Raw genomic sequence first — 21,738 nt, forward strand, 5'->3', positions numbered from 1 at the left:
CTCACCAACGGGCTAATAATAAGCACGGGGGCCCCGAGAGGAGAACCCGCCTCCCGGGTCACTGCCCGCACTGGCACACAGTTCAGGTGACCTGAGTCCGGGGACAGAGCAGGAGTCCAACAGTCATGAACAGAGAAGGCAAGAAAAATCCCTGTCATCCCAAGGGGCTATGTGAGAAAAGTTGCAGAACAGGCAAGCAATACCCATGGGGGGTGATGTGGGGACTGAACAGGAGGGGTGACGTGGGGACGGTGGGGACAGTGGTCACTGCACATAAGAACAGGCGGCAGGGACAGTGAGAGATGGGGACAGCGGTCACTCACACAGGGCCGATGATCACAAGGACAGCACATGCCTGTGTCTCTCCCAGCCCCGGTTAGCAGGTGCAGAGAGGGGACAGACCCTGACGGCGGGGACACTGCTTTTCCCACTCAGGCTGTGCCACCCTGGGAAGGAAGCTCCACCAGGGCACCTCTCTGCCTCTCCCCACCGTGTTCCCTCCATTCCTGGAAGTCAACGTGCTCATCCAAGCAGATCAGCTGGGAGAAGAGCAGCTCACTCTCCCCACTCTGCGTGAGTGACCCTGCCCGCGGGACGGGCCTCCACGCTCCGTCACCTGGCATGCGGCCCCAGGCACCCCCACCCCGAGTGCACAAGCCGCAACACCCGTACGCAGGGCTCTGGAAGCAGGTCCTCTAAGGTCACTCTATTAGCAAACAGTGCCCGGCCACGGCTTCTTCTGCACTGCATTCTTCAAATTCTTTGGAACCTCACACAGAGAGGACAGCGCAAGCCTCCGAGGGCCCCAGATGAGGTGCGCTGGCTGCCAGCAATGGGAGAACAGAGAGGACGTTGGGGGGCTAAGTACACGTGGCGGGAGACTCTGGTGGGATCGCAGCAACTGTGTGTGGCCTTGAACTGCAGTGTCGGGCCGTGACGTGACCTTTAAAACTCGGGAACACCTGTATCGGGGTAACCTTTAACCACCCTGGCCCAAGCAGGAGCTAATTTAAGACCGACACCAGGTGGCAGTCAGAAGCTGGTGGACGCCTGTCCACGGGACGCTGTCGCCATGCGGGTGGCTGCTTCTCTAGAGGCAGCGGAACATGCTGGGACTTAAGGACGTGGTTTGGAAACCACACTAAATGGCTTACTCCAAACGCCTGGCAGACCGTAAGGACCTGAGCCAGACGGCAGGCAGGCCGGGGGGGTTGGGGAGGAGGCTGGGCAGAGGGTCTTTCGTGGACTCCAGGGACTTTGGGGCAAGTGCAGTGGCCACCTCCCCCGCACCCACCCCCAGCAGAGCTGGAGCAGATTCCGAGCAGCTCCGGGCACCGAGGGCCACGTGTGCTCCACTGCACCCGTGAGGGGCTGGCCTTCCAAGAGGCTTGTGAGGGAGCTCCGGTTCAGCTGCCCGGGACTTATTTGGGACACGACATTCCTGATTTCCCCCGTGCACCTCACCCTGGTCTTGTCCCATAATCTCAGTGCGGAACCTCCGACTGGGCTACACAAGCAGACAGCGAGGCTGAGCGCTGAGACGGGAGACAGGAAATAAAACGAGAAGTGTATCTTCAGACTCGGGTATGGAATCGTCTGGGCCCGGATCTAACTGAAGTACTGATGTGGCCCATCTCCAGCTTTCCGGGTGCAAACCTGCACCGAACTCCCGCTCTTGGTCCCGGAAGGGTCCCCCAAGAGGCCACGGACGGCAACAGGAGAGCCACCTCGGGCAGGGGCTGCCGACTCCACGGACAAGGCCCCAGTGCAGTGGGTGTGGCCTGGGCTCTCCCACCCCGGGGAGTTGGGGGGGGGGGGGGGACATATAGAAGGGCCCCTGGCAAGCTGGGCCCCCCAGCTTGACTCCTCCCTCCCCAGACGAGCTCCTGTACAGAGCACGGCCTGCCCTTAACCCAAAGCAGGCCCCGGTCACACAGCCGGGAGCTGGGGGCCCAAGCCTGCCTGCCCCATCCTCCGGGGCAGCTGAAGGCCCACGAAGCCACAGTCCCCACTCGGGCCTCTGTCCCCGACAGCAGGACTATCTGGGCCTCCGTTTCTACTGTTCAAAATCCCGGCAGGAAGAGAAACGCTTTTACCTGGGGAAGTTCTCGGGATGCCAACGACGTGCTGAGAGAGACGGGGTTCTGAGCTGGAAGCCCCGGCTGCCGCCCTGGTGAGCTTCCCCCACCCCGGCCCCGCTCCTCCGCCCGTGGGCAGGAAAGCAGGCCCAACCCACGCGGTTATCGTGGGGACCGGGGGCATCGTGCACGAGGCACACGCATGCACGGGCAACGAGGGAGCCACTGATGGCACCGGCCGACACACTTACGCTTGTCGTTCATGAACCTCCGGCAGAACTCCTGGAAAGTGCCCCGGTAGCTCATGGTCCGCAGGGAGCGGTGGAACTGGTAGTAGGACACCACCAGGTCCTTGGGGTTCCGAGCCATGTATATGACCTGTGGCGGGAGGGAGGGACGGCTCGGTCGCTGCTCCTCGGAGCCACCGCACAGACGCCCCACCCCCCACCCCAAGATCAGCCCCGCTCCAGCCGAGGACACCCTCCCCCTGCAACGGCATCTGTGTTACATTTCCGTCCTGCACCATGACTCCAAAGGGACTGGAGGACAGAACCAGGCCGGTCCAGACACTGCTGATGAGAATCAGAAGCGTCACGAACCGACCACACCAAGAAAGTGAGGAAAGTCAGAGACCGTGAACGCGGCCGTGGGTCCTCGGCCTCACGGGACCAAGGCTGGACCCAGGCTGGTCAAGCCCACGTTCCGCTGCGAGGAAAAGCCTAAATGAGAACCACGGATAAAACGCTAGGGACAGGAGCTCAAAGCTGGCCTCCACCGCGTCCTAGCACGCCTGGGCCTCTGGGAACTCAGGACTGGGACCTGAGCCCTACGGGACGGTCTCTGCTTGCTGGGGGCTCCGCCAGGGAGTGGGGGCAGGAGGGTTACCTTAGAATCGCCATTGTGGAGATCGGAGGGCAGGAAGCGGTAGGGGAGGTGACTCTTGATGAGGCGAGGCGACGTCAGCTCCTGCAGAGGGTCAGAGGGAATAGCGTTCAGAGGACACACGGCTGCTTGCCCACCTCAGGACCAGCAGCGCACCTGACAAACTTCTCACCCGACATCTGGCCACCCTCCAGACCGGACGAGATGTGGTCCCTGTCCTCGGGCACCCACAGTGTGAGCCAAGCTATCACGGGCACAGGGGTCTGCTCAGAGGGCCTGCCCGGGCCGTGAAGGGCAGAGAGGAAGCAGGAGGCCGAGGTGCCCAGGGGCGCCTACTGGACCAATCACATCAGCATCGGGCCTTCCTGCTGCTCCCGGAATGTGCCAGGCCCACGCTCCCTGCTGCCCGTCCCAGCGTGCCCGCGTGGCTCCTCTCTTGGGACCTTACTCAGCCATCCCCAGAGGCGCCTGCCGTCCTGTGTGCTGTCCCACCTTGTGCCCTATACGGTGCCCTATACGGTATCGCCATTAAACCCCAGGTTCTTGCTCTTCCTCCCCTCTGGTCTCCCTCGCTAGAATGCAAATTCTCGGAGGGTCATGACAGCCTTGTCCATTTTGTCCTCGGCTGCACGCCAGGGTCAAAGGCAGGGCCCCGCAGGTGGTGGGCACGGCGCTACAGAGGGCTCCACGGAGGAGTCGACACAGGTTGGATCCACGTGGCCAACACTGGGGTGCAGATGCCCCGGGGCAGCTGCGTGAGCACTGGAGGCCGGGGTGCAGGCAGAGACCGGCTCCCACAGGACTCTGGACTTTACTCGGAGAGCAGTGAGAGGAGGGCGGGGCGCACCGTCAGCACTGTATTTCAGAATGCTCGTCTAGAGGGAGAACGGACGGGCAGTCCACTCAGGAACCGTGGTCTGGGCTGAGAGGTGACGGACAGGAAGGGAGGCTCCATCGGAGCACTAGGATGGACTGGACTTCGGGCTACCTCCTCCACTCCCCCGACAGACGGGGTGAGCCACGCTGGGGAGCCCCCTTTCTACCTCGAAGTCACCCACGACACCCACCGCTCCAACCTCACCGTCACTGCCTACCTCGGGCTCGGGCCTCAGTCTGTCCTGGCTGTCCCCCCTCCCCCCAGCCATGGGCCCCCTGAGCCCCTCAGGAGCAACTGTCACTCGGGGACCCCAGGGAGCCCCAGGGCCTGGGCGCTGCTGGCCCAGAGAGTACCTTGATGATGTCCAGGCCCGGCTGCGGGTACTCCAGGACCGGGAGCTGCTCATCGATGTTCATCAAGCCGATCTCATCAGGGTCGGCCCCCTGGCTCACCACGTAGACCACCTCCTGCAGCAAGCTGGTGCCTGGAGGGAGAGAAGCCCAGGGGGCGGTGCTCAGAGGAAGCCCGAGGGCCAGCCCCGCTCCCCAGGCCGCACCTGCTGCCCAAGACCGCACACGTGGCCACCAAGGGCAGAGCCCCGGTGAGCGGGACGCCCAGGAACAGGCAGGACAGGCAAGCAAGAGCGCCAGCACGAACGGGGTAACCCCTGGGAGAAAGGTGGCTCCGGGTGCCTCTTCTGGCCCCCGTGTGCGGACCCCACTCTGCACAGGCTCTCAGCTCCGGGTCCCCGGCGAGCCCAAGGCTATCCCATCACGATCCCACCTGACCTCTCAGCAGAAACAAACACAGCGGGCCGGTGCCTCTCAAGACCGCGGTCGTCTCACTCTGGCGGAATCGGCCTGCTGCCCGTTCCCCATCCCCCCACCCTGAAACGCTGACTGCCGAGAGCACTGCCTCACACCCCTGCCTGCACTCCCCAGAGGGCCTCATGCCGTCCCCCCACCGAAGCCAGCCCCACACGCACCCCCACGCCCGTCTGTCAACCCAGGAACACCCGCTGCCCGTCGCCTCCCCGGGACGGGCGGCCCGCAGCAGACGGCCAGCCCGCCTGCGGCCCCTGCTCGGGCCACTGCGCCCCTCGGGTTCTGCCACCAAGGTGAGTGAAGAGCTGGCCCTTCGCCCCCGGGGGCACCTCCAGAGCCCCCATCGCTCTCTGCTTCGGCCCCATTCACCTGGGCTGGCTCCCACCCTCCCCCTGCTCGACAAAGGAGAACGACCATTCCAGCCTGGATGTCAGACGGCACCCCCCCCCCCCCACTGCCAAGGCCCTCCGGGGGGGCCTCCCATCTCCTCGGGGTAAAGTCTTCCCCATGGCCTGCAGGCCTGCCCTCGGCACTCTGTGCCCCCTCCCACCCCCTCTCTCGGTCCACCGAGCTCCTACTGGCCTCCTGGCAGGTCGGAGCGTGCCAAGCCCACCCCACTGTCTGCACCTGCAAGGCGCCTGCCTGCAGCCCCTTCCTTCCTCCCTCCCGCAGGTCCTCCGGGGGTGAGGGCTCCCTGACCGGCCACGTCTAACGCTCCCACACGGCCCCCGTCCCCGTGCCGCGCCACGCCCCAGGACAGTCTGTGCGTTCCTTTAAGGGCCCCCCCCCCCACCATAAAGACACAGGAGCTTTGCTGCACCAGGAGAGCCGGCACCTGGCCGTGCTGAATTCACATCTTCTGAAGGGACGGACAAACGCTGCCTGCTGAGTGATCAGAAGAGGACAGCTTGGTCAAGGAAGACTTCCCAGAGGAAGCAGCTTCGGAGCAAAGGCACTGAAGAAAACAGCGCGGTGGCTTTTTAAATTCACACAGAAGTAACTTTACCTCTTAACCCACAGGATCCTCCCACCAACCCGAAAGGGGGGGACCATCACCCCCACCTACAGATGAGGAACCTGAGGCCAAACCGTGCCCCGGGTCACATAGCCGGTGTGCGGCACCCACCCCATTCCTCCTGGTGAGGCCCGTCCACCCGACAGCCCAGGGCACCTGCACCGGGGAGTCCACGCCCTTAGAAATCAGCGTGGGCAGAGTTCCCAAAACGGGCCTCTCCCAGTGACATCTTCAGGACCCATTTTTAGTGCCCCCACAGGCCAGGGCCCGGACAGACGTTCTCCGCACGTTAACATTGATGAATCAGTCCCCGAAGCCCCATCCCTGCCTCCGTAAATACCGACTCGGGAAGGCTGGCCACCTCGGAGCCAGAGGAGGCCCTGCACCTGCCTCCCCGCTGGCCTGTCCCCAGGGGCCCCTCCAGCCCCTCCTCGTCCACCTCCCGGTCAAGCAACTGGGCCTGGCCTTTCCTAGGCCTCAGCACCAGCTACGGGGGGCCACGCTGCGCGCCTCCCGGCACATAGGACACGGTCAGCGGGCAGACCCTGGCCTCTCCAGGGCCAGAGCCGGCTGGCAAGAGGGGACGGAACGGTCACAGGAAACCCCAGCTAGAGAGGACGGCAACGACGACACTGGCCAGTCACACGTGGTTCCGACACCCCTCTCATAAGCCCCTTCCCGAAGACCAAACTCAGGCTCTACCGTCCACAAGGGTCCGGCCGGGCACCAGTGGCACGCATGCCTCTCCCTGCTGCCCGTCCTCTCCATGTCCACTGCCACCACCGGAGGTCCCACCACCACAGCAGGGCCCCGGACGTCAGCAGGAGCCCAGCAGGCCCCTCCACCCACTTTCCCGGCCACCACGGCTGCAGTGACCCTTCCACCTGCCGTGTCCCCGTGGCTCTCGGCTCCTGGGGAGCGGCCCCCCCTGGGCCCTTCTCCTCCCTCTACCCCCTGGCACTCCGGACTGTGGCCGGGCCTTCCAGCCCCCTCCAGAGCTCAGCACCCTCGTGGCCCCAGCTTCACCAGGCTGCCCTTCTGCCTGACCAGCCTAGACTTGGTCTTCATTTGGGCCACTGGTCCTAGAAGCCTTCTCGGACACCCCTGTCTCATCTGCAGCCCTCCCCCAACCCCACAGCACCCTGTCCCTCTGTCCTACTACACCTGGTGCCCTGGTGCGACCGGCGGTCTTGCGAGGACAGAGAACACGTCTTAGTTACGTATTAGTTTCTGCGGCCACTGTGGCTTCAAACGACAGTTACCGTCCCGCGACTCCGGAGGTCAGAAGGCCAACACAGGCCTTGCTGGGCTCAAATCAGGACGTCAGCGCTCCCCCGTCCAGCTGGAGCCACACTGCTTAACCCCGCCTCCTGCCTCCTCTGCCAGGCATCCCTGTGCACACACAGAGCTCTGGCAACCTCCGTCCTCCCCCTCCACGTAAGGCGAAATACCCACAGGTTCGCGGATTAGGACGTGGATACCTCAGGGGTCATTGCTCCACCGACCACACTCCCATCACACTCCTAACACGGCTCCCGACACAGGCGAGGTGCTGAGTAAGCACACGGGCCTGGACGACGGAACGAAGCCGCTCTACAGTCGCCCCCACCCACCTGGGAAACGGGACTGGTCTTCACCCACACATCCTCCACACCCAGGTGGGCTCTCCCCTGAGGCCCTCCCGGCCTGGGCACCCCAGCTCGGAGCGCCTTCCCCACTCTGGGACACCCCCTCAGTGGAGCCACGTGTCTCCCACAAGGGATTAGCCCACAGTCCTCACTTGGGATCTGGTGGTGGCCACCCGAGGGCTATTCCCCCACATGTCCCTCTATTCATTCAAGAAGCCTGCACGGAGAGCCAGCCTGGGGAGTCCCTGCCCCTCCCCCCTGGAAAAACACGGCAACACCCCTCTCTTCTTCACGGGGTGGTCGGGGTCAGGGCCACAAGGTGACCTCCTCCAGGCCAGAGAACCTCAAGGCAAATGAAGATCTCTCCGAGCTCCCAGCACCACGACAGGCTCCACTCACCAGGGCCACTCACACACGAGGACACTGCACGGCCTCCTGCCCACCCAGGCCACCCTCGTCCCGACAAGGGACACAAGCTGTCAGGCCCCTCTTGTCGAAACCACGCCCTGGGTGACAGCTACAGCTCACTCCTGCACCAATAAGGCCACGGAATCCCCCACTCCACCACCGTGGCCTCTGAGCACGCCCAGCAGACACGAGGGCAAAGCCAGCCCTGTTGAAGCCCAGCCTGTAGCCTGCAGGGAAATGGGGGAGAAGGCACTGCTCCGCTCCGGCAGCCACCGGGCCAAAATGGACGAGCGCAGGCAGGGGTGGGGTGGGGCCTCGGCACCCCCAACCATCCTCCTGTGGTCTGAGGCCTGTGAGGGAGGCGAGCACGGGAGGAGCCCCGTAGCAGGGGCAGGCTGACGGCCAGCAGACCCAAGGTGAGGCAGAGGAGAGCCAGGCTTCCAGACCAGACACCCGGGAGGGCCGGCCGGGTGGCGTGGCCTTCCCGGGGAGTGACACGAGCCACACGCTTCCCAACAGCTCCATTTTCGAGTCAACTGGATGCGAGCGATCCTTTCCAGAAGCGCTTCTGCTGATCCCAGCCAAACCGCGGCTCGCACGGCGGAGGTGCACTCTGACGCCGGACCCCTAGGAAGTGTCTGGCATTGTGGGCGGGACTCCCCAGGAATCGAGGGCCCGCCTGTCACAACGCGGGGGGTGGAGCCCATCAAAATTCCCACCCAAACTCTGGGGACAGAAGGAACCGGCACTCTGGTGAGAACCGATCGGGCCTGGGCCCCAAACCACCGGGGCCTTCTTTTATTGTCACTTTTATCACTTCCGAAGGTCAGACGCACACTGGTTTAAAAAGTCACAGGACACCGGAAGACGAGTAACAGAAAATCCAGTTCTCCTCCCGGCCCCAGTCCCACCGAGAGCAAACCCTCGGCTGGTTCTTTTACCCTCAAATGTCCAATGTGCTTAGACAGTTCTCTCACGATCTGTGTGATTTCCAGGGTCTACTGATTTTCAACTGATGAGGACAGGCCCTGGCCAAGTTCACTCACAAGCTTCCCTCCTCCCAGTGTGGCCGCAGCATGACTTTTGGTCTTCCCTAGAGTTTAACTGAGTCTTTTGCTCGACATACACTGTATCACGGTCACACTGACTTTCTTACACAGGACGTCGACTTTCCCAGAGTAAATCACTGCCTTCGCTTGCTTGCTTCGCTTTCCCCGTAGCCGTTGGTGATTCTTTCCGGGACTCTGTGGCAAGCCCTCTGGGACGCTCTCAGTCCTGCCAATTCCGCCGCCCCCTCCGCTCTCCACGAGCGTCCTCCTGGATCTCCTCGGGCCGGTGCACCTCGTCCTTAATCCGTGTGCCCTCCCTGCGGTCTTCCCACGCACTGGCTGAGCCCGCCTCCGGCTGCTGCCTGAGTTGGGGACCGAGCAGGACAAGCATCCGTGCCCACCTTGCTCATGACCGGAAGCTTGGCTGCGCACAGAATTCCGGGCTGGAGAGCGTTTGCCCCAGACGTGCGACAGACAGCACGGTGAGAACGTTGAGCTCCTGGGTCCCACGCCTTTAAACGTGCCCTGTTCTGGCTCTGGAGACTAAGGCCTCCTCTTCCTGCCAAGACTCCACAGGGCCTCCAGTCTGCTTTCACCCACTCGTCGTATCAGACACTCGGGGGCTCTCCAGCTTATGCCCTCAAGCTCTGGACATCCCAGTTTCTATAGTCTTCTCTCTTACACACGCTGTTCTCTTTCTGGAACTCTAAGATCTTACTTTTTTTTTTTTTTTTTTTTGGTTTATTTATTTTGAGAGACATAGAGCGTGAGAAGAGAGGCAGAAAGAGAGAGGGAGAGAGAGAGAATCCCAAGCAGGCTCCACGCTGTCAGTGTGGAGCCCAACATGGGGTTTGAACCCACAAATCATGAGACCATGACCTGAGGCAAAATCAAGAGTCAGATGCTTAACCGACTGAGCCACCCAGGCACCCCTGACAACTTTCAATTTTCTTATTTTTTGCTCCTATTTGCCATCATTTTGCAAAAAATTTTCTTCTACTTCCCGGGCTACTTCCTCCGCTTGACCATCCAAAGCTCACAACTGAGTTTTCAAAATCTCAGCTTCCCAAGAGCCCCTTAGTGATCTGTCCTTGCTCCCTCCTGGTGCCGTCGCTTTCTTCGGGGAAGGCTCATCTGTCTCCGCTCTCCAGGGTGGCTCTGGAGGGTCACAATGCGGGTGAGGCTCTGCTGTTTTAGGTTTTCTACTGCTCTATACATCGCCCTGGATTCCTCCAAGCTCCTTTTTCTGCTGTTGGTTTTTACAGGTCTCTGTCCTTCGTTCTGGAGACTTGAAGACCCGGTGAGCTCGAGTCCAACGGCAGGTAAGAATGATCTAGACGCAGCCATGCGGGGGCAGGGCCTGCTGATGGGGATTCCTGCGTCTGCGGCGGCAGCCCCACCCAGGGACTCTCCCAGCTGAGCACATGCAGATTCTCACGGTCATCTGTGGGGTCAAAGTCTCCAGAGGAGATGCCTCTACTCTCTGTCCCGGGGGACCACCTGCATGCCGGGAGCCAAGCAGGGGTGGGGGCGGGGAACCTCCATTTCAAGGGCATGGCTTTCACGGGACCCTCGTTTCCCACAGGGCACCGCAGCTCAGCCTACGCTGTGCTCGGCGTGTCCACATCCACAGCCTCCCCGATCAAGTTCCCCCAAGAAACACGTCTCTGCAACGGCCTCCTGTCGTCTATCCCCCCATCGTGGCTGCCACCCTCTGAGGGGTGCACCCCACGGCCGGAGCCCTGCGGCTGGAACCGGTTTGTGCACCCGCGGCCCTCCCGCTGCCGGCACTCGGGCTCTCCCGCCAGCTAAGCCAGCGGACGACACTCAACCACCGCACCCGATCACCGGGAATCCGCGGGCACCTGCGACCCCAGGTCTACTCCTTGGTCTGCGGTCTACGCCGTGTCTACCCCGGGATCGTCACGCAGCGAGGTCGTAAGAGGAAGCAGAGGAGAGCACGTGTGTTCAACCCACCCCCCTCTGTCAAATGCGCCCCGGGTGTCCTGGAGCTGGGAGCATCGACACGTTACAGTGGGACCCGTCCAGAAACAGCAAGAGCCCAGCGTCCGAAGCCGCGCCTCACGGAGCTGGCCCAGGTGACCCAGGACCTGGGGCTCCCGCGGGCCCCTCGCCAGCCGTCGGACCCACTCTCCCGACAGAGGCTGACGTGGCCTCCAGGTCCTCGCTGGGAAAGCACCTGTCCCCATCCGGGAGGTTTCACATACGCCCCGTCGGCTCTCGGGAGATGACAGGCACAGGCCAGTCCCACGCCTGCAACCGGGCGGGGAACCGAGGCGAGAAGCCCGCAGAGGCTCACACGGGCGCCCAGCAGTCACCTCCGTGACAGCGACGGCCGTGCTCAGCGTCCCAGGCGCTGTCGCAGCAACTCAGCCCCGTCCTCAGTGGATTCGCACAAGCCCCCAGGTGGCTTCTGTCATCACACCTCACACACAAAGAGCCAGCTCAGAGGTGAACTGGCCAAGGCCACAGACGCGACACCGTGAGCCCAGGACCCAAAACTGTGACTCTGGAGCCGAGAGCTTCTTCACGTGCACCACACGCACACACGTACACACCACACCACACCCAGGAACACGCACAGTGCACACACCCCACGTCCCAACATTCACACGCATCACACACACACACACACAAATGACACACACACACCACACACCCCCCCACTCTTACCGAGCAAGCGGGCAGCAAGACCAAGGCCTCAAGCCACACGTTCTCACCTGCAGGCTACGGCTCGAACCCTCAACCCCAGCACGGCAAGGACGGAACGAGGCTGAGGCAGAGGGAGGGAGGGGCCGGGAGGCCTCCCCAGCCAGCACTGCGGGAGCTCAGCTTCTAGGCCCGCTGAGCCCACCAGCCAGAGCACGTGGCTCTTCCCTGAGAGGGAGGCCCCGTCGCCAGGAGGGCCCAGGAAAGTCAGGAGAGGCTCCACTCAAAAAAGCAGCATTTGGGGCGCCTGGGGGGCTCAGTCGGTTGAGCGTCCGACTCCGGCTCAGGTCATGATCTCACAGTCCGTGGGTTCGAGCCCCGCGTCGGGCTCTGTGCTGACAGCTCGGAAGCTGGAGCCTGTTTCCGATTCTGCGTCTCCCTCTCTCTCTGACCCTCCCCTGCTCACGCTCTGTCTCTCTCAAAAATAATAAACATTAAAACAAAATTTTTTTTAAAAGCAGCATTTGACACAGGAGCCTCAGGACAGGACAAGCCAGTGAGCTGCAGGGTGGCCGCGGCATACAGCAGAAGGAACCCCACTCCCCACCGGGCCCCCAGGTCCTCGCCACGCACTCCTGGCCACGTGGGTTCACAGCCCCTCCTGGAAGAAGGGGACGCTGGGCTGGGCACAGCCAGGAGACCGGCCACGGCCCAGGCGGGAAGGCAAAGCCGCACGTCCCTGCGTGCTTCCGCTTGCCCTTTTGTGCTTTGCTCCATCACCGAGAGGGACAGTCCCTGGACGAGGGAAGAGACCCCCACAGCAGAGCTGCCCAGCCAAGCCCAGCCTCAGCCTCCTGTTGACCCGCAGACACATAGCGGGTTGGGCCAAGATCCGTGACAACAGACACGGAGTCGTTTCAAGGCACGAGTCCAGACGGGCTCTTACACAGCAACCGGCACAGAACGTTCCAGGTGGAGCTGACACGAAAGAGGGGACAAAGAAAACAGCGGCTAATAAAGTGCGAGGCCCGAGCACGGCGCCACAGGCACGTCAGCACCTTCAGTCCCCTCCCAAAAGCCCCTCGAAACAGAGCGCGTCACCTCCACCCGAAACAGCAGGACACTGAGAAAGGGTGAGGGCCTCGCCCCCAAGACTCGGGCCCAGGTGTTGGTAACCCGCCCCTCCCCCAGCAGACCCTCTCAGTGTCCGGGGCACCCGTCTCAACCGCCCTGAACGTCACCTGCAGCCCGAGTGGACCGCCTGCTTCTCGCTCAGCCACTGGAGGAGCAGGCCAGGAAGGGCCAGGAGCCAAGGCCCTGGGCGCCCTCACCCGCTGAGGGACAGGAGCTGTGGCGGGTGAGTGCCGGCCTCCTGTCCCTCGAGGGAGCCCCCTGAGCCCTACCCACAGCGTCTCTGGAGCTCCCGGCAGGCAGAGCCCCAGCACCCGCAAGAGTACCAGGCCTCAGAGTACCTCCTCCCCTCCCCTCCTGTGACCACCTCGCCCCACCCCTCCACTCCAGCCCTTGCTTCGGGCTCTCCAGGGCCCAGATACACCCGCTCACGTGCTGGCCTCACCCCCTCCCACGGGAGAGACAAACCGGCCAAAGGCAAGGCCACACGGGCACTGGCTTCCAGAGGCCGTGTCTGAAATCCCGGCTCGGCCGCTTCCTAACACTCGATGCTGAGCCAGAATGAGCCCCTCTTGGTCTGTCTCCCCACCTGGAAGGCGAAGATCACCATGCGGGTTAAATGCCATCGCCTGGCTACCAAAGGCGTCAGCGGTGGTGACCGTGGGGCTGACCATGGTGGTGGAGGAGGTTAACCTACCCAACACGCGCCCCCGGGGGCTGACCCGGCCAGAGCCACGCCCACTGCTGCCAGCACCCGGGCCAGCTTCTCCTCGGGCCACGGTTCCTCACCTGCAAGAGGGGCCCTGCCCAGCGAAGCAGTGAGGACGGCAACGCCACAGACGTGGGGCGTGCTCGCACCTCCTGGTCTGCTCGGGGCTTAAGAAAGACAGACACGGCCACCACCCAGTCTGCTGCCTGGCCGCTCACGGGGAACCTGGCTCATTCCAGGCTGAGCTGGGCCTCACAAGAGCTACCGGTGAGCCACGGAACACACACAACGCCCAAGCTGGGGTCTCTGGCTTTCTAGCGGAAATGACTTCAGCTTCCGGAAAACTCCAGTCCGTAGGGAAACTTCCACCTCCCAATGGCCCGGCCCCTCTGCTTGCCTTAACGCGCTGCGGAAGCCCATGCTGGGTCCCCTCGCTCCCTGCTGACAGCAGAGGACCGTGCTGTACTGCACACTGTCTGACAATCCGGAAGCTGTAGGCAGGCCCACTGCCTCACCCGACTTTCAAGGTACCGGGAAGCAGGGCCACCTCCCCCAGGGTGCAGGGAGCTGGAAAAAGTGTGGCTCCCACACTGACAAGGAAAGGCTGTGTGAACGAGACCCCCAGCTGAGTCCAAGGCCGCCGGAGCTGAAACCCCAGAAAGACAGGCCCTCCAGAGAGTCAGAAGAGAAGCAAGGCGCCACGCAAGTGGGAAAGAAGAATTTAGGTAAAACTTTCACGAATTGTGGTGCGTCATGGGCTTGGGGAGCCAGACACAGGAGAGGGCTGGCACCAAACGGACTCACCTCTGCAGACCTACGCAGGTGCACATAAGAGAGACGGGATGGCAGCCTAGAGACACTTCCCCAGTGCTGGGGCTGCAGACAAAGGGAAAACCCTGCCAGGATCCTTTTCCCTCTAGGGAAAAATGCTTTCAGACACGGGGGGCAGAAGAGCAAACCCTGCTGTCCCAAGGGCCCTGGTGAAGAACCAATATGGCTTTAGAATGGGTGAAAGCTGGCCTTGGGGAGGGGCAGATACCATTCCTGGGCTCTATCAGAGACCCCTAAATGCTGGAAGAGAGCTGTAAGATTTTCCTGTACAAGATCCACCATCAAGGCAGAATTGGCCGCCACTGGGGTGGGGGGTCGGGGGGTGCAGGATCACTGGGAGAGCCCCACCGAAACCCAGGAGCTCAGAGATGCCTGAGGCAGAAGCTCTAAGGTGCAGCTGGGCCAGACAACAGAGGGCCTCCCCATGGAAACCTTTCCTCTCTAAGCCAGTGAATCAGAGCCACAAGTAACCATTCTACCCCCGGAGGAGGGACAAGGATGTGTGGAGAGACCCTTCCAAGGCTCCGACCCAAAGGTGAAAGTGGGCCAGGAACGGTGAGGAAAGGTCCTTTGGAAACTCAGCCCCCATGCTAAGCACAAGGCGATGCTACAGGAATTAAAACCAGGGGTCACTCAAGTGACCAGAGCAACAACAGAGCCCAAACACGGCCCAACTCACACCAGACCAACTCCCCTCCAACACTAATGGCCTGGCAGAAAAAGGCAGGCCTGTTTCCAAGCATAAACACAAACGACCTTCATCTTCAAAGTCAGTACGCTATGTCCAGCATTCAACTGAAAAAGTACTACTCGTTAAAAAAGGCAAGGAAAAAGAATCATCTCATGTCAAGAGACCAAATAATCAGTAGAGTCAGACTCAGAGATTCTAAAGTAAGTCTGATTAATATGTTAAAGGACTTCATGGAGAACATGGACAGCATGCTTGAACAGACAGGATATTTTGGCAGTGAGATGGAAACCAGAAGTGGAAACGCTGGAGGAAAAACAAAAACACAGAAACAGAAATGTACGATGCTTCCGAATGGCTCACAGACCTGACTTTGTGGATCTGACACAGCAGAAGAAAAAATCAGTTAACCTGAAGGAAATTTCGGAAAGAAATTTCAGAAGGAAACAGAAATTTCCCAAGCTGAAACACGCAGAGAGTTAATAAACGCGACATCCAAGAGTAGTAAGACAATTATCAATCTGGCACATGTGTAACTGGAATCTCAGAAGCAGAGAGACAGAGAATGGCACAGAAGAGATCTCTGACGAGACAACAGCAGAGAATTCTTCCAAAATAACGAAGGGCAACGAACCACAGATCGGAGAAGCCCAGGGAACCCCAAGCGGGATCAGTATCCACTTCCACCACGCCAAAAATCATATGCCTGGACGCATCATATTCCAAGTGCTGAAAATCAACCATAAAGAGAAAATCTTGAAGGCACTCAGGGAAAAAAAAGACCCATTCCACAAAGGAACAGAGAATTATAACTGACCGTTCGTCAGAAACTATGGAAACCATGGGACAATGGGGTGACACATCTGGTGTGCCGAACGATACAAGGAGGGGGACCCAGGAACGATGTTTAGTCCCACACTTAGCGGATGAGTGGCATCTTGAAGATGAGAAGTCCTCATCAGGTAATCAGAGGGAAGGGAACGGGGGAGGTGGGAGGGGAAGAGTACGCCAGAGAGAGGGGGCGAAGCCAAGAGGGAAAGAGCCGACGGGTCCCGACAGTTCCATGTGGCTGACAAGTAAGGACACAGAACAGGTGAATCCAGATCACAGGAGGACAGACTACGGAGTTTAATGTTGCCGGAGGGCAAAGAAGGTCCAGTGAAGGGGTCTAATGAGGGAGAGACCCAGGTCAGAGTTGTTTCTAAGAGGTCACTTTAGCTGCAGAGTAAAAGGTAAACTAGGCGGGGAGGGAAGGGAAAAGACTCCAGGTGCGAGAGGAAGAACTCCCGAGAATGCGGCCGGGGCAGAGAGGGGTGGACAGATGTGAGCGCTCACTGGCTGCAGTCCTCTGTGACAGCTCCGTTACACTCTCAGCAGTAGAGTGCTGAAATCCCCAGGCCCCAGGAGCCCATTCCCCACCAGCGGGGCAGCCAGGGGACAAACGAGCGGACACCAGTAATGAAGTGCGTGTGAGAGGAGAGGCAGGAGAAGTCGTCCCTGTCGAGGACGAATGAGACATGAGGCATCAGGGTGAGACCCTGGAGCTCAGAGAGGGCCCTGGGAGTCTCTTCCTGTTCCACTGGGGTCAGAAAGATGCTCCTCCCAGAGGCCCCGCCTCCTTTCTCTCTCCAGAACCCTGAGAGCGGTTCTCCAGGCTTTCTCTTCCAAGCCCAAGCGGCGATGAGGGGAGAGGTTCCCTTCGCCAAGCCAGGAACCTGGACGTGCCGCCCTCTTCCCTGATCCCAAGCCCTCCTGACTGTGTGCAGGTAGCCGGAGTGAGAGCGAAGGGAAGGAGCAGGGAGAGGAGCAGAAAAGAGAAGGGGGGAAAGGAAGGAGAAGCAGCACAGCCGCCTCGGAACGAAACCTCCTGTTATGCTCTTCAACCCTCTGCCCTCTCCCCCAGAAGGTGGGTAACTAGCCGCCGTGTGGTGTCACTGAAAGGGACACGGGTGCACGCTGGTCTCGGGACAAACGTGAGCTCCAGGCGGGGGGGGCGGTTCCCTCAGCATCTCGTAGCCCGCTTCCTGGTGCACGCACAAGGCGCTCAACGCCCCCCCCCCCCCCAGGCTGTGGGAAAAGCAAATGAGATGCCGCATGTGAACACCCGGGACGCACCTGGCACGGAACAGGTGCTGGCCAAATGCGAGTTCCCACCCCCGTGACCTCTCCCCAACTCTTCCGGGGCTTGGTCAGCTCCGGTGTCCAAACGCTCAGATGCCGGTTCCACCCTCTCCCCTCCTTTCCCCTCTCCGGACCTGTATCCATCTACAAAAAGGCAACAATCCCAAGAACACAAGACTGTTCGCAGGCTCAAAAGAGGCAGACAGGGGGACTGTAGCTGTAGTCGGTAATCCCACCCAGCTTCACAATACGGCCACCCCCTCCATGCAGTCCTCCAGTGATCCTCCTTCCTGGGCCCCTGACCTGACCTTGAGAACCACCACCCTGTCCAGTCAGTCAGCTTTCAGCATCAGGAGCCTGGCTTCCCAATGTCACCGCCAGCTCCTTGAGAAGAGCGTCCCCACATTCACAACACTCCCCAGTCGGCCTCTCCTAGGCCTGGTGGCATGCGTATACAAAGAAGAGTCATCCGCCTGGCCTGGGACCTAGGATCTCCCCACGGCCTCCCCAGCTGTCTTAAGATTTAAGACTCAACTGAATCCATCAGGCCCAATCCCCTCATTTTTCATGGGCTTCAGCCGAGGAGCCTCTCCCAGAGCTGATGCTTCGTGACTTCAGGGACCGGCTCGCACGGTCACGAGACGCTTCCGCAGACAATCGAATTTAACACTTGGCATCGAAGAGGTGGCAAAAATGAAGGACTATAAACGAGGACGGAGATAAAGAGAACAGTCCTCTGCAGAAGGCACAGTGGGCTCCCCGTACCTGGGTCACGGATGAACTGGGGCCATCCCAGAGAGCTTCCGGCCACGATGGCAGTTTCTGACCCCCGTGCAGACCAGTATGACAGCCACAAGCTACCTGTGGCTACTGAGCACCCGAGACATGACGAGTGCTTCTGAGGAACCGAGTTTCTACTTTTATGCCCTTTCGATTCATCGAATCCAAAAGGCCGCATGTGGCTCCAGGCTACTGAACCGGGCAGCACAGTCCTACCCTGCCACCTGAGCTAAAATGTCAGAAACACAGAAACCACTCCCAGAGCATGGTGGAGCGCAGAGGGAAAAGCCAGGATTAATTCCCACCAGAAACCCCCGGCCCCGTGAACCCCTGTTCTGCATCAGTGTGGGGGAGGGGAGGGGACAAGGACTCTACAAGCCCTTCCAGCTCTGACCAATTGCAAGTTCACCACGATCTCCCAGACGTGGGCTCTGGAAACCCAAGTGGCCCTGTGGTTTCTCTCAGGGGCCTCTGCTAGTTCTGGCTTCTTGCCCAAGCCTGGCACCGGCCACCCTGTAGCTACCTGTCCCCCAGCAGACAGTGTGCTCACGGAGGGCAGGCAGCAGATGGGATTGCTCTCGGCAGCCCCAGCACCTGATCCCAGCACCTAGAAAAGCGCCTGGGCACAGCAGGTGCCGGGGAGTGAAGGCCCGCATCAACAGCACGACCCTTCCTCGCGCTTACCGGGCATCTGGCTCGGGGAGGGGTGCTCACGCATCATCCCCCTCTTCCTCACAGCCGCCCATCAAGATGGTAAGGTGGTCTCCCCCACCCCTGCGGAAACCACAGCTCCAAGGGGTGAGCACCTGACATGTGGGACTGGATAAGTGGCCGCTCACCTATTCCTAAAGCATTCCAGGTGCAACCTAAGCCGCAACTGGCCTGTGCTCAAGATAATGGCCTCCAAGACCCCAGGGCCAGGGCCACCCCGCAATTGCCCAGTTTGAGCTGCAGATTCCATGGCAGAGGAAACCAAGGCTCCGACGTGCCCAAGGGTAGTGCCTTGCTAGAACCAGATCTTTCTGTTACCAGAGGCCACTGGCAATGACTTCCAGAGCCCTTTCCTCTGGTTGACAGGGAATCTTCATGGCACCCTTTGGGGACCAGTTTTCCCACCCCCTTGATCATTTCATGTAACAAACTTCACGAACGGCGGGGTGGGGGGAGCGAAAGCCTTCGGAGGCACGGGTGAGAGCCTGGAGAGGCCATAAGGACTGCTGGAATTTTTTCTTTTTTTTTTAAGTTTTAAAGAGGTGGCTCTCTCGGGTTCTGTGTGAAGGGGCCTCACACAAGGCATAAGGGTCTCAAGGCCACCACTGGGTTTTCTGTCACCAAGGGAAAGAGCCCTATGTTTATTCTCCTTATTAAAAAATCCACGATGTGCTTCCATCTGTCTTTGAACGATGCAAGTTCAAACAAGATTTGAGTCTGGATTATCTAGAAAACTACCTTAAACTAACACTTCATTCCCCATCAAGGTGCCTGGAAAGGTCCCCGCAGGAACCCACCAGACCCCCGATGCAGGGTCCCTCTAAAGCGTCCCCCACAAGCTCCAAGGGCACAGCTTTCCAAGTGGGCCTCCTGATCTGTGCCTCCTCCCACACCAGCTTCTTAACTTCATAAAATGGAGGAAAGAACACAAGACCACAAACTCTCATCTGCAATTCAAAAATCATAACGCGCTCCCCAAACCAAGTTTTTCACAATTCATTTCGAGGCAAACCCTGTCCTAAACCGACATGAGATGATTTTTTAGTCTCTATTGCTCCCACTTTTAAGGTGGGGGTCCAAAGTACAGCCCCACATCCGGCCGGGGGACTTCCAGCCATACGGTATCGATGGCGCTACAATCTGAAAAATGCTGAGCCCCCATACCCACGGGGCCGTGGGGCTGCAGCAGAAGGAAAGCCCTTGGCCATGGCAAGCACAGTGTGTGTGTCTCCTTCCTTTCCCCCTTCCCAAGGACAGCCTGGCAGCACCTCCAGACTTCTTCAAGCTCCCCCCAACCAACAAGACTCCCCACCCCCTCCACGGACAGCCCCTTCCCCAACCTTCCTCAGAGGATCAGGCCTACCTCTCAGGTGGCTGGGACCCTGCACAGCTACGAGAGCCAGGCATACAGGTCTTTCAGCAAGCTGTACCGCTGCTGATCCGACATGACCTCCAGGCTGGCCACCTTCTACACCAGGCTACAGACACACTGCACGGTCTGGATCCAGGTGTCTCCCTCCCTCTCCAATACAGTGGCGATAAGGGGAACCCTTGGTATGTTCAAAGAACGGGAAAACTGCCTCTTTTCCCTACAGACCTCAGGAGAGACACTACGTGATAATCTGTTAACATCAAGTCCTGGGCAGACGAGCCTGGCTTTAAATCCCTGCTGGGCCACTTACCAGCTGTGTGACCTTGGGCAAGCCACTGCCCCTCTCTGAGCTTCACTGCCTAGACCGTAAAGTGAAAATGACCGTCTCTACCTTCCGTGAATACGAGATTAGTTAATGCTAGGAAATATGATGCCCTGGGTCCTGCCTGATGATTCCTGGGTGATGGAGGCGGCCCTAAAACAAGGGAAAGCCGGGCATGCACTCTGAGCATGGCTGGTCCCATCCCCCACCCAGTGCCCACGCAGGAAATGAGGGACGCCCTTACATCCGTTTCATCCCCCCTCCCCAAATAACCACCAGGACTTTGCACTCATCAAAGGCTGAACAGGGCCCCAGAACAGAGAGGTTAAGTGACTGCCCAAGGTCACACAGCCGGCTGGGTAGGCTGGGTAACAGGCGGGGGAAGCTTGGAGGGGTGGCGGCCCTGGGCCTGTCCTCCTTTCAGCTCCGACCGAACGGGCTCTATCCCCAGCGGACGCTGTCCAGCCGTGGACACCCGGGCCCACCTCCGAAGGTCTCCGGCCTCGGTTTCCCCAAACGCCGGCCGACCCCCCCACCCACCCCGCCCTGTAGTGCTCCGGCCCCCGCCCTCCCCGCCCCCAACGGGGCGCCCCCTCTCCCCACCCCCCCACCCCCCCACGGCGCGGGTTGCGCCGCAGAGCCGGGCGGGCGGGGTCTGCGCGGGGCTCACCGGACTTGGGGTAGGTGACGATCCACACGTCGCTGGGCCGCACCGGGAAGTTGGCGATCTCCTCCATCTTCCCGCGGCAGAAGGGCGGCAGCCGCACGCCGTGGAACTCGAAGTACTTGCTCTCGAACTCGCCCGGGGTGCTGGGGGTCTCGGCCTCGCTCTCCGCCATGCCGCCGCCGCCGCCGCCGCCCGGCCCCGCAGCCGCGCCGCCCGCTCCCGGCCCGCCCCGCGCCCGCGCCCGCGCCCGCGCCCCGCACGCGCCCGCGCCCGCCGCCCCGGCCGCCGCGCCGCGCTCCGCAGGCGTGACGTCACGGCGCCGCCCGGCCCGCGCCGCGCCCCGCCCCGCCCGCCGCCGGCAAAGGGGCTCCGCGGGCGTGACGTCACGGCGGCGCCGCGCCCCAGCCGGCCCGGAGGCTGCGCTCCGCGGTCTGACGTCACGGCCCCGCCCGCCGTGCTCCGGCCGCCCTCCGCCGACGTGACGTCGTAGGGCCGCGGGGCCGGCCTGCGTTCGCCCCGGACGGGCCAGACCCCTGCCCACCTCCAAGCCGCAGGCAGTCCGCGTCCCCTCCAGCGCGCGTTCATTCATCCTCCCGCTGGCGCCGTCATCCAACAAGCGCTCGACACAGACTCAGAAACACTCCAGCTAGAAGTGACCTTACAGAGTCATCAACAAATACTGAGGGGACCATCTGATAGGTACCAGGCCCTGGGCTGGGTTCCCGAGATACTCTAGGCAAAAGCCCGGCCCTCTGGGGGCTGATATTTGTCAGTAACCAAGATCATGGCAGGTGGTGACAGGTGCTATGAAGCATATGCGGGCGGAAGGCGGGGGTGGGGGTGGGGGTGGGGGGGAGTGTTGATTCAGATGCCAGGGCCAACCCCAGACCTCAAGAGACAGAGTCTCTCGGGATGGCGCCACCGAAATCTGCACTTGATAAGGTACTTCTTGTTCCGACTACGATTTGAGAACAA

At 61.0% G+C, this 21,738-nt stretch overlaps 1 protein-coding gene across 1 annotated transcript in view; it reads right to left on the bottom strand.

Annotated features, from left to right (window-relative positions):
- Window positions 1-20,935, bottom strand: part of SULT4A1 (sulfotransferase family 4A member 1) — a 32,197-nt gene extending 11,262 nt beyond the window's left edge. Inside the window, exons 1-4 of the mRNA XM_047067243.1 lie at window positions 20,767-20,935; window positions 4,191-4,321; window positions 2,964-3,044; window positions 2,330-2,456 (exon numbers count right to left, since the gene is read on the bottom strand). Coding sequence (XP_046923199.1) covers window positions 2,330-2,456; window positions 2,964-3,044; window positions 4,191-4,321; window positions 20,767-20,935 — 508 coding nt within the window. The remainder of the gene's footprint in view (window positions 1-2,329; window positions 2,457-2,963; window positions 3,045-4,190; window positions 4,322-20,766) is intronic.
- Window positions 20,936-21,738: the final 803 nt, after the last annotated feature.

Source organism: Lynx rufus, unplaced genomic scaffold (assembly GCF_022079265.1).
Source record: "Lynx rufus isolate CCGP_SWC_20201006 ecotype Redwood Valley unplaced genomic scaffold, mLynRuf1.p SCAF_7, whole genome shotgun sequence".
NCBI classification, from domain to species: Eukaryota; Metazoa; Chordata; class Mammalia; order Carnivora; family Felidae; genus Lynx; species Lynx rufus.